The 19,176-nt window shown below is 34.7% G+C and overlaps 1 protein-coding gene across 2 annotated transcripts; it reads left to right on the forward strand.

Annotated features, from left to right (window-relative positions):
• Positions 1 to 89: 89 nt before the first annotated feature.
• LOC123763536 (uncharacterized) lies at positions 90 to 18,654 on the forward strand. 2 transcript variants are annotated; one of them, XM_069301427.1, is made up of 8 exons: positions 90 to 145; positions 3,751 to 3,899; positions 4,639 to 4,724; positions 6,160 to 6,246; positions 7,418 to 7,500; positions 8,093 to 8,156; positions 9,765 to 10,084; positions 11,639 to 18,654. In XM_069301427.1, exons 2-8 carry the CDS (start codon positions 3,797 to 3,799, stop codon positions 11,748 to 11,750), a joined length of 855 nt encoding a protein of 284 aa, XP_069157528.1. In that variant the 5' UTR covers positions 90 to 145; positions 3,751 to 3,796; the 3' UTR covers positions 11,751 to 18,654. The 2 variants fall into 2 exon arrangements, with proteins under 2 accessions (XP_069157528.1, XP_069157525.1); XM_069301424.1 differs by lacking the exon at positions 90 to 145 and adding an exon at positions 295 to 419.
• Positions 18,655 to 19,176: the final 522 nt, after the last annotated feature.

The following is a 19,176-nucleotide window of genomic DNA, read 5'->3' on the forward strand; positions in this document are numbered from 1 at the left end:
AACGGTTATGTACGATTTGACCCGACACTATGTAGGATTAGATTCTCTTCAGGGAGGGACCGGGGGGGGGATGGTATTTATTTCTGGGGTTATCTTCACCAACACAACAAACCATCCATTTGATCACAAGCCAATTACTTAAGCAGTGAGGGCGGAAGCCAGCGGCGATAACTTAATAATAAAGGAACATTATGTTGGATAGATATCTTCACACAGCAAGGAGAGGGAGGGGGGAAGATATCTTAATGGGGGAGGGGGTGAAAATTTGTAGAATGGGGGGGATTATTGATGCTGTGATAATAGCTAGTCAGCTGTTGTAAACACTAGAGGCAGGCAGGGTGGTGGCAGGTGTCCAAGCTGCTCAGTTGAGTAATGTCCACCAGCCCGGGCCAGATATATACATACACACACATACACATGTAAGTGCAGTCATGTATATACTCGGGTGTTATTCCCGGCCCCTAGATCTGACTAATGGTAGGTGGGGGGAATGAGGGGTTAAGCATTCCTGGGGAGGGGGGAGATGGTAACTAATTAATAACGAAAATATTCACGATTGCAAATTGTATCTTTCTGTATATATAATATATATATATATATATATTATATATATATTATATATATATTATATATATATTATATATATATTATATATATATTATATATATATTATATATATATATTATATATATATATATATATTATATATTATACATATACACATATATATATATATATATATATATATATATATATATATATATATATATATATATATATATATATATATATATATATATATATATATATATATATATGTTATATAGATATTTGAATTACCTCCAACAGTGAAAAGAAATGTACGAAAGATTGAGAAAATTCGTGTTAGAATTATTAATCTTACTTTTTCGGTCATATTTAATAATATATGTCTACAGGAAAGACTGCTACCAAAATATACTAATATATATATATGTGTGTATGTCGTACCTAGTAGCCAGAACGCACTTCTCAGCCTACTATGCAAGGCCCGATTTGCCTACTAAGCCAAGTTTTCCTGAATTAATATATTTTCTCTTTTTTTTTTCTTATGAAATGATAAAGCTACCCATTTCATTATCTATGAGGTCAATTTTTTTTTATTGCAGTTAAAATTAACATAGATATATGACCGAACCTAACCAACCCTACCTAACCTAACCTAACCTATCTTTATAGGTTAGGTTAGGTTAGGTAGCCGAAAACGTTAGGTTAGGTTAGGTGAGGTAGGTTTGGTAGTCGAAAAACCATTAATTCATGAAAACTTTGCTTATTAGGCAAATCGGGCCTTGCATAGTAGGCTGAGAAGTGCGTTCTGGCTACTAGGTACGACATGTATATATATATATATATATATATATATATATATATATATATATATACACACACACACACACACACACACACACACACACACACACACACACACACACACACACACACACACACACACACACACACACAATGTCGTACCGATTTTCAAAAAGGGGGATAGGGAGGAGGCACTTAACTACAGACCCGTATCACTGACAAGCATCCCCTGCAAAATACTTGAAAGAATAATTAGGCTAAGACTTGTTGAGCACCTGGAGAGCATTGGGTTTGTAAACAAGCACCAACATGGGTTCTGGACAGGGAAATCATGCCTAACAAACCTTTTAGAATTCTATGATAAAGTAACAAGGATAAGGCAGGACAGAGAAGGCTGGGCAGACTGCATATTTCTTGACTGCCAAAAGGCCTTTGATACGGTACCGCACATGAGACTGCTATACAAACTTGAGAGGCAGGCAGGAGTAAGCGGAAAGGCCCTAGTATGGGTGAAGAACTACCTAACAGGAAGGAGCCAGAGGGTAATGGTAAGGGGCGAAAAGTCGGACTGGCGAACAGTAACAAGTGGAGTACCTCAAGGATCGGTGCTGGGACCAATCCTCTTTCTAATTTACGTAAATGATATGTTTACAGGAGTGGAATCATACATGTCGATGTTTGCAGATGACGCAAAATTAATGAGAAGAGTTGTGACAGACGAGGATTGTAGGATCCTCCAAGAGGACTTAAACAGGCTGCAGAGATGGTCAGAGAAATGGCTACTGGAGTTTAACACCAGTAAATGTAAAGTTATGGAAATGGGATCAGGTGACAGGAGACCAAAGGGACAGTACACAATGAAGGGGAACAGCCTACCTGTAACGATTCGAGAAAGAGACCTGGGAGTGGATGTGACACCTAATCTAACTCCTGAGGCACATATAAATAGGATAACGACAGCAGCGTACTCTACACTGGCGAAAATTAGAACTTCATTCAGAAACCTAAATGAGGAAGCTTTTAGGGCGCTTTACACTGCCTACGTGAGACCCGTCTTAGAGTATGCCGCGCCATCATGGAGCCCCCACCTGAAGAAACACATAAAGAAACTGGAGAAGGTTCAGAGGTTTGCGACGAGGCTTGTCCCAGAGCTACGAGGGATGGGATATGAAGAGCGGCTGAAGGAACTGAACCTTACGACACTAGAGAAAAGAAGGGAGAGAGGAGATATGATAGGGACATATAAAATACTCAGGGGAATTGACAAAGTGGAAATAGATCAAATGTTCACACGTAATAATAACAGAACGAGGGGACATGGGTGGAAACTGGAAACTCAGATGAGTCACAGAGATGTTAGGAAGTTTTCTTTTAGCGTGAGAGTAGTAGAAAAATGGAATGCACTTGGGGAACAGGTTGTGGAAGCAAATACTATTCATACTTTTAAAACTAGGTATGATAGGGAAATGGGACAGGAGTCATTGCTGTAAACAACCGATAGCTAGAAAGGCGGGATCCAAGAGTCAATGCTCGATCCTGCAAGCACATATAGGTGAGCACATATAGGTGAGTACACACACACACACACACACACACACACACACACACACACACACACACACACACACACACACACACACACACACACACACACACACACACACACACACACACACACACACACACACACAGATAGATAAAGATCAGTTGTCTATCTGATTTACAGACAACATATAAATTTTATCTATGATAAGGAAACAGCTTGAAATATATATATATAATATATATATATATATATATATATATATATATATATATATATATATATATATATATATATTTCTATATATAATATATATTTTTTTTTTCATGGAAGGTCTTGTATAGTTGTTTATTTGACCTCTGATTTATAGAAACATATAAATTTTATCTATGGTAAAGAAACAGCTTGAAATATAAATGTAGCAAAGTGGTATTTTTTATACTGTAATTGAATTTCCAGAAAATAGCTATAAATAATTATTGCACACTTGGTTGTACCAATGATTAGTAACCTCATCATGTAAGCTCTAGTTGTGCATTTATATTTATTCCCTAATCTAAATTTTTTATCAAATTGATCTAAATGAATATTTCAAAATTACAAAAAAAAATAAAAGCTGTCGACAATTAATTTCATGACGGCCTCGATTCTCCTTTGGTTGCTTTAAGGTCACTACTGGTTGCTTCTTATATTGACTTCTGTTAAACAGTTATACAGTACGTCCATAAAAATGTAAACCAGTTGCATATACAGTACTGTAAGTTTTTAGTCTTCAATCAATGCTAGGCGGTTTAATGAAAACCTTTTTTGCTTTATATCGTAGACAATGTACATTATGTTGCTTCCATATTTCACAGGACAGACTTTTAGTTAAGCAGTAACTACAGAAAGTACTACAAGAGAATGAGATTCAATAGTGAAGACTTGGTAGAGTTTGCTGCTCAAGCTGGTGATCATGAGGGAAGACTCACACACAAACCTCCATCTAAAACACTGTATGATACAGGTATGTTCAAGGGAGTTGGATACACACGTCCGAAAAACACTGTATGATACAGGTATGTTAAAGGGAGTTGGATACACATGTCCGAAAAACACTGTATGATACAGGTATGTTAAATGGAGTTGGATACACACATCCAAAAAAGCACAATGATACAGGAATGTTAAAGGGAGTTGGAGACACATGTCCAGAAAACACTGTATGATACAGGTATGTTAAAGGGAGTTAGATACACATATCCAAAAAGAGTCTGGATTCCAATGTGAGCTCTTCTTTTGTTTCAGATTACATTCCAAGGTCATCTTGCTAATGGTACTAATAAAAGAATACTGTATTGAATTGATCCTTTTTATTTTTTATGGGGGTGATGAAGTCGTGAAGAGTTGATGGTGAATAAATTCCATCATAACCATCCAGATTGACTCCAAGTCGTAATGGATGGCCTATACTCCAAGTGTGCAACTACAAATTCTGTGTACAGTACAGTATTGTTATTTGCCATATTATGACATATATATATTTGTATTGGTCACAGCACTATAGCCTACCTTGAATAATTTCCATGCAGCCTAACCAGGTGTATGCTACTGGTATCTTTGTACCAGTAGGCAAGGTACCTTTGTCTGGGTAAATTACCAGTTACTCTCACAGTTTTAGCCACTTTTTTTTTTTTCTCTGTCTGCTAACTTAATTTTTTTTTTTTTTTTATATGATACTAATAGCCCATTTTCTATGATTTCAGCTTACAAGGAACGGTGGTTTAAATTAAAAGCTAATTTTCTCTTTTACTACCGCTTGAACGAGTTTGGTGGAGTTGATAAGAATGAGGTGAGTATTTTGAAGGTGACCAAACCTTTTTTTTCTTTCTTATTTTTTCTAAATATTTGCCATAATATTGTGAAATATAATACTGTACTCTTGATTTAATTATACTCTTATTTAAAAGTTTTCTTCAATATGTCAGTTCCTCTTAAAAAAATGTTTATCTTAAATTACTGTACTTATTATTTGTTTAATTTTTTTCAGTAATTGAGATGTTTTCATTGCATTATTATATGTTAATTATCTCTTACTAATTGTACTGAATTTATGTACATAGCCTTCTAATACATCAGTGCATGTAGTAAAGGTGAAGTATTGCTTTTGTGCTAGAATTTTAATGGAAATGTAGTATTGAACTACTGCACAATGTACTGTCCATGTTTTGAGTAAAGCTGTCCTGAAATTACAGTATCTGATTGATGGTCCTATTATTCTGCTACACTCACCCTAGAACCTTTGATGGCCCTGTTACTCTGCATGTCACCCTAGAACCATTAATGGTCTTAATATTCTGCTAACACACTGTAGAACCATTGGGGGTCCTGTTATTTTGCTACACTCACAATTTAGAACCATTTTCTCTGCATCTATACTGTCTTGTAAGAATTCTGTTCTCTGTTCGGCCATTTTTCTCTTTCTGTCGTGTCTCATAAGCCATTCTGCCTTTATCCTTTTTTTCCCACAATTTCTTTTTATAAGTTTGCTTCATTATCGCTGTGTTCTTGATTATGATTGCATGCAGCTGATAGTTGCTGTACTCCTGTGGTAGCCAAACCAGTATGTATATTTCCTTAACCAATATATCATGGTCTTTATCTGAAGTCTAAATCCTATCCTGATATTAACACCTGGAATGACATTTCCAGAGGGAACAAGGCATCAAAGATGTAAACAAAAAATTCTAGCGTTATGGAAATATGCAAGGTCAATTTGCATGGAAATATTTAAATGTGTGTATGAATACTAAAGAGAGAGAATTCTGAGCAGTAAAGGATTTTAAATAGAAGATATCCAAAAAGATTGAAACAAAATTATTAAATAGTTCACAAAATATATGTAGATTTATAAGATTTTAATGTAGAATGTTTCAAAATATGGTTTTTCCTAATCTTTCTAAATGCCTTAAATCTTTTCCAAATGGGAGGCCTGTAGACTTTCAAATCCATACTGGAGAGGCTGATAAACTAGACAATTTCCCTTTCATCCTTGAGCCCTATCCTAAAATTACAATTTTCTGCCTCCCATTCTCTCTTACCTCCCCTTTATATCTTTTGTTCACAATGTTCAAAACAAACTTGAATGCAAGTGCGTAGCGCAACAGTCTTTTGGTGTTTTCACAAATGTGTGTGTTGCCATTTCCCAGGTTTGTGTAGTCATCAGACATAAAAATTTATTTATAAATTAATGTAACAGACAGTATGATGGTGATTTTCTATTTCAGCCAAGTGGTGTTTTTGTTCTAGAAAACATTGAAGTGCTGAGGGAAGAGGATGTTGATGCACCATTTGGATTTGTAATTAAATGGAAGGTAAGGGAAGTATTTATTTGTTTAACATATGACATTTTTAAATGTGAGGGGTATTTCATTGAACAAAAATAAATAAAAGAGCCTTAAAACTTACCACTTTGCAATATGTAAATTAATACCAATGATGCCTTGGCTCGGTTGTGAATTTCCATTGGGGCTGTTCATGACAGTGGCTTCCAACCCTCTAAATCTTACTGAAATACAAAATCTGATCCAGCACTTATCATTATCACTTAACTCTTAATTATATTTGTATTGATATGAGGCTGTGTTGGCATTATTAGTCAAAGCCCTATCTCACAAACTGATATAAACACTTGTTCAGAATTGGAAATAATATTTCCAAGATGTAATCATTCATTGTTTTTCCACTGGCTATAAATTGCCATTGGAATTTAGTTTGATTTTTAGTAGTTTAGCTTACCTGTACATCTTTATTGCATTTTTGCACTTGAAGTTGTAATCTTTTTCTCCTCCTAGAGATGGAGTACAGTATGATGAGGTGAGGAAAGGTGTGGGAGAATTTACAGCAATCTGTCATGTAGTGACGGCCTCACCCATGAGCACCGCAGGCTAAAAGATCTTAGTTCAAACCCATGACAGTGTGTGATGATTAGGCACTGTGTGCATCTGGCCATCTAGTAATAATTGGGGACCTGTTTGTAATATGATTAGTGGATTGTATTTTGTGGGAAAAAAAAAAAACCAGTAGTGTAAGGTTTCTGATACACAGTGTGAAGGAGAACTCATTGCCTGCAAACATGAATCAAAAGACTTGTACTGTACTTTATGTCCTATAAAGTGAAAGTTTAAATGCTGGGTGATCTCTGTTTCATTCAGTCTTGTAACTGACATCTTCTCTGCCATCAACTGGTATCTACACCACCCTATTCTCCACATTCACAGGGTGGGAGGCACTAACTTGGAAAGTATAGAAGAATTGTGCTTGAAAGCAGGGATAAAGATATTATAAAGGCTTGAAAAATAGCCAAGCTTCAATCCAATGTAAGACAATAAAATAGAAACAAAGATGATGTATATCAAATTCAGAATTGTTTGTATGCTTCATTGCTCACTCACCTAAACTGGTCAGTAGAGCAAAGTCCTTGTCTCTGGTATGGTTGGCGTGAATTTAATATTTATTATTGTGAATTTATTATTTTCTCGACAGGATGATCCAGAACGTAAACATCTCTTTTTTGCTCAGTCGGAGAACAGTGTTCATTCATGGATAAACAAAATAATACATGCAAGGTTAGTGCCTCATGTTTTCATTGTGTGATTTGCTAGTCCAAATACAGTGGAACCACGGTTTTCAAATGCCCCTGTTTACGAAATTTCCGGTTCTCGAGCTCAATTTCTTAAAAAAATTGACACGGTACTTAAAGTTTGCCTCGGTGCTCTAGGTTTGTTGATACACGTATGGGCTGACCAAGCACATGGGACATTTCAGTTTACCAGTGTTTTCCCTCTAGTGACGACAGCGTTTGAATTCTTTATGAAGAATTTTATTGTTTTGTGCTTTTTTGGTTTCTGAACATAAAAGTTCTTATTACTGTATATCTCACGTCATCTCGGGTTCCAAGAAAGTCGGTGGTAAAGTTCAGATTACAGTACTGTATTGCATATATGGAGGCCTTTATGTAATGTGTGAGATATACATTTTCATTATGTAAGCCAACTGAACTGTATGAAATATTTATATAAATATAGCAAACTTGTGGATCAAAGTTAGAAAATGATTTTTACTGATGCAGTATTGTAATATTTTATGATTGTTAATATACCATGTTTTTTCTTACTTTATAACTGGTTCTAAAAATTATATGTTTTTCTTATCTTCCAGTTATGAACACATGAGAGCCCAGTTGATCATGTTAAGGGTCCAGATAAGAAGAAAGACTGGCGCAGTAAGTTCAAGATAAAAAAAATTCACAGTATACACAGTTCCAAGAGAAGTTGAAAGACTTGTATTAATATTAATGATTACAAAAAGCTTGCATGAGCTTATAGATTAAATTAAATTTAGTATTTTTCTTGTTGGATATCCATAATGCCTTTATAATTTGTAATTTAATTATATAATTTAATTTCTGAAATTATATAATTTCATAATTTCTGAAATATATAAAATTAACTTTAATAATTTGTTTTGAAGTCATTCGCAAGTTGACCGTAGCATTATAGTAGAGAGTTTCGTAGACTATTTATGGAAATTGGAGCGTGAATCAGACGAAAAAAAATAGCAAGGTGTTTCAGAAGCAGCAGGAGGATTTGTTAACAAATCTAAATGGAGTAATCAAAGGTTGTATATGAATAATGCAACCCACTTTCTCTTGTGTTTAATTCCTGTCTAGGATGAGACATTTGGACATTCAGTATTTTCTTACTCCTAATGTCTCACTTCATTTATCATTAAATAGGTACCTGGAATTTAGACAAGTATTGTACTGTATTCATAAAAATTACAGCACACAAATATGAAAATATAAAGGTACAAGTACTGTATGTTTGTATACATGTAATAATTGTAAAGCTCATCATATGCAAGTGATCAGAGAAGTGAATCAACAATATTTGTTGTGTAATACTGTACCAGTAAAAGGCTGGAAGGTTTCAGGCTGTGGATAGTTATAACTACCATAATAAGTTTTATGATTAACTTAAGTTTCTTCTACCAGAAGAACTTAAATTGGCAAATATAGATCCACTACACAAAAGTTTAGTGGATCTATATAGCAAAGCACCGACTTAAAACTAGACTGGTCACACTAACATCACACATAATTAAAGATTTTGAAAGCACGATTAGGAATGAAATATCCGGTTTCATGGTGAATACTGCACTTCACAATCCAGGTCAATATGAATTTAGAGTTGGAAGATCCTGCCTTCTGTAATTTCTCTACCACTATGACAAAATCATGGAAACATTTAAAAGAGAAACAAAATGCAAATGTTGTATTCACGGACTTTGCATAGGCACTCGATAAATGTGATCATGTAGTGATAGACCACAAAATGAGAACAATAAGATGATGGATGTTATATTTCATGTATAGCAGAATGCAAAGATTACCATTAATCTAACAAAATAAAAGTCCAAGCACAGTAAAAAGCTCTGTACCCCAGGGTACTGTCCATTCATATATCAGATACCTGTGCTGCACATTAATATTATTCATATGTCCTTCATCTTATTCAAATATATGTGCCTGGATGTTTCATGTGCAATCAAACTTCTTTGGTCTTGGATATCTTTGAGAACATTTCTCTGTGTATTGGATATCTTTCTTAATTGCCCATACATGATAATATCATGTGCAATATTATCTAGTTATTATTCAATTTTTTTTTTAAGATGTGCTTGAGAATAATAGTGCTAATGGATATGTCAGCTTGTGGGATAGGCACTATCATGTCCTTATCAGGGATTATCATTCCCTTCCTGATTACACCACTGTAACCTTTGAAAATATGTTACATCGTATATTACAAGGATGCTAATTGTTTTGCAGGACCCCCTAGAGCATTTTGGTTCCCCACTACCTCAGCGTGCATCATGGGCCATGATGTCTCCAAGCACTCAGTTTCATATTGACCTTGAGAAACTTAGTGTGTCTCACTCACAAGCCAATCATACTTCTTCAGCACCATCTAGTCCTAGTACCTACCATTCTTCAAAAAAGCCTCCTGGCAGTCCCTCCAGATACAGTCTTCCATCAAAAAGTCCAAGTATGAAGTTAAAAATTCCAAAGAGTCCATCTTTCATACATCCAACCCGTAGTGCTCCTGTTGCTCCACCTAGAAAGGGAAAGAAGCAGAGTCGTGAAAATGGGTAAGGTTTTCCTCTTGGTCCCTGATGGCTTATCTGTTGATATGGCAAACTAATATTGCTGTCTATAATATAAAACTTGTTAACAATTTTGATCTATTTATATTTTTGCTTTCCAGCCTTCATAATACAGTAAACAAAACGTGCAGTACTACCATCATGCTAAATTGTAATGGAAATACCTAAATATACTTTGAGTTCTGCTAGTTCTTTGATTGGATTTACAGCATTGTGGAGAAAAAGTGCATGTATGTACAAATTAGGTCATGATGTACATGCATAAAATATTTAATTATGTAAATGATAACAGAAGAAAGGTAATAATTACTAGTGGTTAAATAATACTCTGTAAGATTGTCCCAAACAGCGTTGGTTCATTATAGTTCTGTTTACACAATGAAATCACAATAACATGATATATCCATGATATATCTATGATACATCCATAGAGCTGTATGTTCTAGAAATGTCTTTGCATAAAAGAAGAAATGCTGTTTAGTACAGGGAATATTGTGTGTGTGTGTGTGTTAGACAGGAGTGTACATTCTAACAACTGATTTGCATTTATTGAGTTCTGAATTCAACCTATCAGACAGACATAAACATAGGATTGCAGTAGTCAGTGACCATCAGTGTCTTGCACTTAGCGGTGTACAGATCCCCATATCCTTTGGTATAAAAGGAGAAAGGAAATTGCAGGCGAGGAGTCACAATAACGTGCCTAAAGTATGTTGACCAGACCACACACTAGAAGGTGAAGGGGCGACGACGTTTTGGTCCATCCTGGACCATTCTCAAGTTGATTGTGAGTCCATTCACAATCGACTTGAGAATGGTCCAGGACAGACCGAAACATTGTCGTCCCTTCACCTTCTAGTGTGTGGTCTGGAGAAAGGAGATTGTCATATTAACATTTTGGTGAATGGCATATGGTGCATTTCACTACTCTTTTTCTGTTTGTATGTATGTTCTGTTTTACCTTATGTTTATATTTGGTAATGTTTACTGATTAAGCTGTTATTCATTCTCACTTATTGATGTGTGTCATTGTTATAGCCCAATTATCATTTGGGGATTTATTGCCAAGTGTAACTTAAGCGCTCCTTTAACCCTTAAACTGTTCCATTCACTATTTGTGATTACCTCGGAGCCGGTCGGCCGAGCGGACAGCACGCTGGACTTGTGATCCTGTGGTCCCGGGTTCGATCCCGGGCGCCGGCGAGAAACAATGGGCAGAGTTTCTTTCACCCTATGCCCCTGTTACCTAGCAGTAAAATAGGTACCTGGGTGTTAGTCAGCTGTCACAGGCTGCTTCCTGGGGGTGGAGGCCTGGTCGAGGACCGGGCCGCGGGGACACTAAAGCCCCGAAATCATCTCAAGATAACCTCAAGATAACCTCCTGTGCTTGAATCACCATATGCAATTTTTTTACAATTACTATTTTTTGTAATGTGTTCATTGATGCGGGACTTTTAAGTAGGTGAGGCATTTAAGAGTTAATATTTTTGAATGTTTTGAAGACATTTGAGAAAAAAAGAAATTTTTTACTCTTTGCAGACATGTGGTGGTAGAAGAATTGATACCAGGAGTTGGGTGCAATAAAGCCTCATTCAAGTGTCACTTGACAGAAGGATGTTCTCCAAATCAGCAACCCAGTCTGCTTGACTGATTGCTCATTCTGGTAGTTAATTATCATTGACCGAGTTTCACGTAAGCTAATTTGGTTTTGCAGGAATCTCTCCATTTGTTAGTTTGAAGATATACCTGACAGGCATATCTGTGTTTGTTCATATTAATTGAAAAATGTACTGTTTACCATATGTGTGAATTTTTTTTTTTTCAAGTACTTTTTTGTTATACCAAGCACAGTGCATTTATTTACTAATCATGAATGATTTTTATATTTTTTATTACAGAGCTGTACTGTTTACATGAGAACCATATGTTATGAATGATTGTTTTTAAGGAATGTTTTAATTATTGTTCATGTTGTCCATGGTTCTAGAAAAAAAGTTGGTTCATAGTCTCAGTTACTCAGCTGATAAAAGCTTTGGCAGCCCATTAGAGATTATCGTGTGCTTTCCCTGCATTTAAAACTGAAAGAATCTTTTATGAAATAATTGTTTTACCTTTATGAAATTTTATTTATCTAGTTCCCATCTCATAGCAAGAAGGGAATTTTTTCTTGGTCTTTCTCAACTTCGGTACTGTGCTTACTTTATTAATGATTATTGTATATTTTGTATAACATTATTATTATTCTTGATAGAATGCCTGCCTTCATACCATATCACATTTATTCCTTTTAATGTTCATCTTAATTTTGTGTTACTTTATAGAAAAAGTCGTCTTGAATATTGCATTCCGCCCAATGCTCTTAAGCGAGTGACTTGGTTAAGCTTGTACAGAAAAGTAAGGTCGAGTACAGAAAACCAACTCAATCCTGCCATAGCTTTTGGAACTTAAATAATAAGGAAAGCCATTATAATTAAAGGTCAAATGCAATAAAAACAAATGTAACAAACTTGACTTCTATATGTTATAGCAATTAATATTTTTCTAACAATTAGTAGAAGTATCAACATTGTTTTTACTGTATACTGGTAATTTAGGTAGTTATATATTTTCACTCCAGTTTTGAAGTGGCGGCTGATAAGGGCACTAGTGTCATAGTATTGATGACATTTTAGTCAGCAAATGGCATTTGTTTGTTATCAGTTTATTCCATAATGCACTTTCGGTGTACTTTTAATCCCAATAGAGACAGCACAGTGTGTGAAACACACATGCCACTAACCCACACCACACAAGCACAAAAATGGATGCCCTCCCCCCCTATCCCACCACCACCACCACACAGTATCTCGTGCTGCTGATGCTCACAGGGTGGTAGACGGTTGGAACAAGCTAAGTGAGAAGGTGGTGGAGGCCAGAACTGTCAGTAGTTTCAAAACGTCAAACGACAAGATGTACTGGGAAGACGGGACACCACGAACGTAGCTCTCATACTGTAACTACACTTAGGTAATTACACACACCACACAAGACACAAAACATGTGGAGAGACACACACACACACACACACCCATATATATCGCCACCTTATGTTTCTTGCTGGGGTCTGATAGCCTACAACCTTGCAGTATGACAATGTGTACAGCTTTGTAACCAGGTCATGGGTTTACTGTTGCATGGTAATGATTTTTGGAAACCTCTTGGGACTCTTGTGATGTCAAGTGTGGTTGGTGGTTGGCCAGTAGGGAAAAGGGGTATCCAAATTTTACAATCACAATGTAGTGCAAAAAACCATATTCCCTGTACTGTATTTACATTTGGCCATGTGATTGAGTTTTTTCTTTGATATGAGATCATGGCATTAGTTTTACTTCTAAAAAAAAATTCTACTTTGCATATGACCTTTAAACAAATTAAATGGAATTAGACATTTTTAGGGTTTTTAGAATATGCTGTATGTACAGTAAACAAATTCACAAGGGCCGTGACGAGGTTTCGAACCTGCGTCATCATCACTTGATGCATCACGCTATTGTGATTTCTGTATGTAATGAATTAAGGACGAAGAGGTAGAACGGCCTATTGACATAGCTCAAGTGCATGGGGGAATTGTGTAAAATCCTGGTTTGTGTCTCAGAGAGGCTGCAGGATCCAAGTAAATTCAGTAGAATTTCTGGTTGCTATTCTTTTACCATGTCGTAGCTCAGTTAATTAAGGCAGCGTCTGGGATGCTCTTTGACTCGGGTTCAAATCCTCGTCACAGCCCTTGTGGATTTGTTCATTTGATGCATCACACTATTGTGATTTCTGTGTGTATGTACAGTATTTTTATGTCCGATTACTTTTATTCCTTCCAATATTTTCCAAGGCTTAGCCTATCATCGTTAAAGACTGATGCTCTTAATTTAAATTTTATTATTTAATTCTCTTCATAAACATTGTATCCTAAATCCTATGGTTTCAATGTGGTAAGCTACTAGCTTATCTAGACTGGAAAGGGTATCTAGTCATATGAGATTAACAAAAGCTGGAGTAATAATAATAAAGTTGGTTTTTTTTCCACATGTTTTCAGTAATTAAAAAATAAGATTATTGTATTTTGTAAAACTTGTAATAGAATACCATGCTCTTTTAAAGTGACCCTTTGGCTGTGTATTTGCATTTGACATATGGTTGGCCAAGTTATGTCATTTGCCGTTCAGAAACGATACTCTGTTTCTCACTTTTTTGTTACATTTCTAGTAATACGACCATTGTAGAATTGTAATGATCTGGCTTAGCACTATTGCCACCATGCGAGAGCACATGGTGGTTAGTGGAGGCATTTTTAAGGGTTTGGAATATTGTTGAATGCCACCTGGCAAGATGCATTTTTCCACGAAGTTGACTAAAATTGATTGTTCTAGCAAAAGTGAATTGTTTGTGCTTCAGATGAAGTCTAATGTTGCAGCCAGAGGGTTAAAGATGTTTGTTTAGTTGATTTGGGCATAGATTTCATTTTATAGTATTCTAAGACAAAGTATGCTTTAAATACGTAGAATTAAGGTAATATTATTAGGTAATAATAGGTTTCCCAGGAATGGATTTAGTAATGTGATGTATATGTCAAAGACACTCCAATACTTTCAGGGAATGGAGTGTTTACAGAAACATTCTGTATTGGCATCCTGAATGAGATCATGGAAATGTTCAGTATTCTGTGACAGACTGTGCTACATAGTCTTCCAGACTTGGCACCTTCCTTTAATAATTACTTACTTTAGAAGGATTTGATAAACATAAGCATGCTTATCATTGTATCACATGAAATTCAATTATGTTACAGTATTATCAAAATGAAATCTACAGAATCGAAATGCTCTTTCCAAAACGAAGTATATTTTTCCTTCACAACATATGTAATGGGAAAAATAATTTAGTTCACTATTGTGATAATGAAAAAATAAATATCTGCTCAGTGATAATGTATATGCAATAGTTGTAGTAACTGAAGTGCCATGAATATATACTATGTTTGCAATATTTTCTTTAAATATTTTTAAAAAAGAAATTTATCTACTAAGAGGGGGATTTTTTTTTTTTTTAAAGAAGTAGCAAATGAAAATCTATGAGAGATAAATACTTACCATAGTTGCCTATATAATTGATGCCATTGATTGTGCTACTTATTTGTACAAAATATTGGCACATAATAATTGATAATATCTGTTCATGGGGATTTAATAAGATTAATTTTTAATGCAACCTCTTCTCAAACCCCCAAATAATACTTTTGCTGTAACGGTTTGCAATCGAGCTGATTCCTGAGCTTTGTTTTACTAATAAGTTTTTATCATGTGTTAAAATAGACTCGGCCTGTATGAAGGATAACCTAAGTATCAAAATTGGATGAAGTTCACATACATTTTAACAGAAAATATTTCAATGCAAGAAGTCATTGACTGTGTGCATTAGTAAATTGAGGCATAAAATGTGTTTTAAAAGGTGACTTGCATAGGTAATCTTCATAGGCCAGTAGCTTCATGGAAGTAATATAGTTTAGTTAAAATTTAATTTAGAATGGTATTCTACACTTTAGAGGACATTATTTAATAGGAGCATTAATAGTAGCTAAGCTCCACTTAATAACTCTTAGACTTAATGTCTTACAGTAGTACAGATTGTGCGTGTATTTTGAATAGGTCGTAAGTGCTAAATGTAAACCTCTTGTTGTGACATATGGATACTGTATTTTAAATGTATTTCATAATGTCTATATGTATTGAAATGCAACGAATATCACATGAAAAGAGAATTCCTCCATATGTCTCATAGTGTTTGTTGTATGATCTCATATTATGATTCCTGTATGATCTCGTATTGAGACCATTTTGAAGGTACTGCAAGTTTAACTGCAACGAAGAAATTTTATAATAAGAATATAGTTTACACTGTAAAGGATGAGTGATAAATGAGGATTTAAAGCCTTTTTATAGTTACATTTACAGTCATAATATTAGATTTTAGAAGCACAATAAGTGCCTTGAGAATTGTTTTTTATTAATACATGTAATTGAAAACCATGGTGTGGGAATTAGAATACATTAGTATCATGATGTAATGTGCTATTTGATTTAGGCATTCCCTGTACTTGTACAAATTGTACCTCAGATTTTAACAATGAAATTTAGTTCAATCTATTCTCAATTTTTTTTTAATATATAAAATTTGGTGCAAATATTATTTCTCTTGATCTCCAAGACTGTTTGTTAACATAGTGCATAATTTATTTACGTCTCAAGTTAACTACATTTTCTGCTTTCTAAACGTATGCATCAACATAAAAAAAGTTTTTTTCACAAATGTTTGTGGTGCTAAAAAGAGAGGATACATGAAAAGTTTCTTGTGATGTAAATGTTGACAGTATTTAAGGGGCTCATGTTTTGTTTTTTTGTTTTTTTTAATTATGACACTGAGGTCTTATGAAATCCTTTTCATTTGTATTTTAAATAGTTATTATTTGGCAAAGATTTGATTTACCCGAGGCCCACTAACACCCTAATGAACTTGACGAGGACAGGGAGCCAGGAGCTTGTGTCAAAGGTGCCCCCATTTGTCCTGTTGATTTTTTCTAGCTGGATTATAAAATTCAACAGAGTTTTGGCATTTATGGGTAGAACTATGCCTATCCACAGAACTGCTTTCTGTGGGTAGGCAGTTCCATGAGTTTATAACCCTGTGGGTCAAAAAGTATCTCCTGTTTTCAGTCCTACTTTGTGGCATTTAGTATTTTTCGTAACTATTTATTGTTTTGTATTGTATTAGGAGTAATTGGAAAAATTGTCATGTGTTGAGAGGGATAATAAGCATTTACTGAGGAGGGTAAAATTGCACATGTTATCGAAAATTTGAAATGTTATGGGAGTGCAAGGTATGCTAAAAGGGGAATTACCCCGTACCGTTTATATTAAGAATTAAAGAGTGTTTGGATTCCATTTAGAGGATTAATAGATGACTCTTAACTCTTCTTGTTAAGGACCTGATGATAGTATTCTAGGATAGCTAAAGTGGGACAGGTTAATTTAAATGGAATGTGCCCACAACTAACCTCCCTTAGGGGTGCATTTCTTGCACTAATGCTCAAAATTCCATATTTCCTCTATACAGTAAGACAAATATTATAGCATGGTACAAGTATCATAAAAAGTCATCCTATGAGTCTGTATTGATGTATTTTAACATAAAAAAGCATGAGCCCCAAAGGTCTTAGGAACCCGTGGAGAACTTCCTCCTATCTTGGCACTTTACCTTGATAATTACATACATTTTGCATTTAATTATTTGTAAAGCAAAAAAAAAAAAGACAGGATTTAATCCATGTTTTGAACCATGTACAGAAGGAAGTACAATGATTTTTTTTTTTTTAAATTGCAAGCCCATTTTGTAGATTTTTTAAAGCATACTTAAAAGCATAATATGGGATAAAAATAAGTACAAAAAAGAAAGGTTCTTATTTTGAATGTAAATGCTAATGTCTTATCGTTTATGTAGTAAAACTAGTCATGAAATGAGGACTGGTTGTTCCAGTTGAACAGAGCACATTTCATATGTGAGGATTAAAGTAAAACAATATTTTAAGTCTCGTGTTATTTTCACTAACTCAAATTGTTTCATTTGTACCTTAAGTGTATTGAAATTGGGTTTTTAGAGCACCGGGCTTTAGTGTGATTGAAATTTTAAATTGAAATATTATGTAAATCTTTTATGTGTGAATGAAAACTTTGCACAATTGTATTATTGTACATTACTTGTGAATGAGAGTGATACACAATTGTATTACTATGCAGTACTCATGAATGAGAACATTACACAATTGTATTCTTTGTTCTGTATTCTTATTAATGGCTATATGACCATGTTTTCAGATGTAAGATAATAATATTAGCTAAAGAGATGTTCTGTGCATTGTTAATGCATGGTGTAAAAAAACAAAAATTATATCTAAAGAACAGTAATAATGAAGAATGTTCTTTGTGGAAGCTTGTTTTCAAATCCCAGATATAGATTTAAATTGCACAAGAGATAAATTGAATGCAGTGTGTTTAATACTTTTCCCAGGTTAAACAAAATATAATAAGTGGCCATTTGGTGTCTTGCATGGTAAACTAAAGTGTTTCACTAAAATTAGAGTAACATACTGGGCATTGGAACGCACAAAGAAATAATACATCGGCTTGTTCCCACAAGTCCTGCCACATTACCCTCTTCTGAGCATGATAATTTCATAGGAAGTTACTTCAAGACGATTTACATTTGACTTGTGAGTAACTTCATCATTAATTGTATGTAAGTATGTAATCTTTCATGTGTAAGTGTGAGAATTTGAGATTAGTGGGGGGGGGGGGGGTTTAACCAAGAAATGTTAAAATAAAAGAATTAATGTCTCATCTCTACAAGATAATGTCCCACTGAAAAACACTTTATATTACCCATTTTTCAGAAGGGTAAGAAAAAAAGACACAAATACTAATACAAGTGATAATTATAAAGCAAATTTATATAATAAACTTATACCTGTATTGATTTTTTTTTATAGCACACATGTCTTACCATAATCTATATACTACAGCAGTGCTCTAATTTATGCATATGCTACCCAATACATTTCATTCATACATCTGATCTGCGTCTTACTCTTTGGTCCGAGGAGCTTCATGATCCACTCTCAACTGCTATATAGTCTAATGGCTTGGAGCTTTTCCCCTGATAGTTCCCCTCCCTTCCATATTAGTTTGTTTATTCCTCACTGTCCCTTAAAAATAGAATAAATTTAGATGGCAGTTGAGAGCGGATTATATAGCTCCTCGGACCAAAGAGTAGGACGCAGATCAGGGAAACCCTATTTTTTTGTATTACGCTGTTGAAATGTTCTTGAAAGTAGTAAGGAGGCTTTGGAGCCTTGAGCAGCTGTCATGGCTTCCGTGATAAAACAGGCGATGCTCAGTAGTATTTTTTTTACTTGTCTTAATGTTCAGTATGTACTAAGTGCCAACTTTTTTTTTTTCTTTTTTTTACACCTGAATATCCCATACTTTGTTTAA

Source organism: Procambarus clarkii, chromosome 5, assembly GCF_040958095.1.
Source record: "Procambarus clarkii isolate CNS0578487 chromosome 5, FALCON_Pclarkii_2.0, whole genome shotgun sequence".
NCBI lineage: Eukaryota > Metazoa > Arthropoda > Malacostraca > Decapoda > Cambaridae > Procambarus > Procambarus clarkii.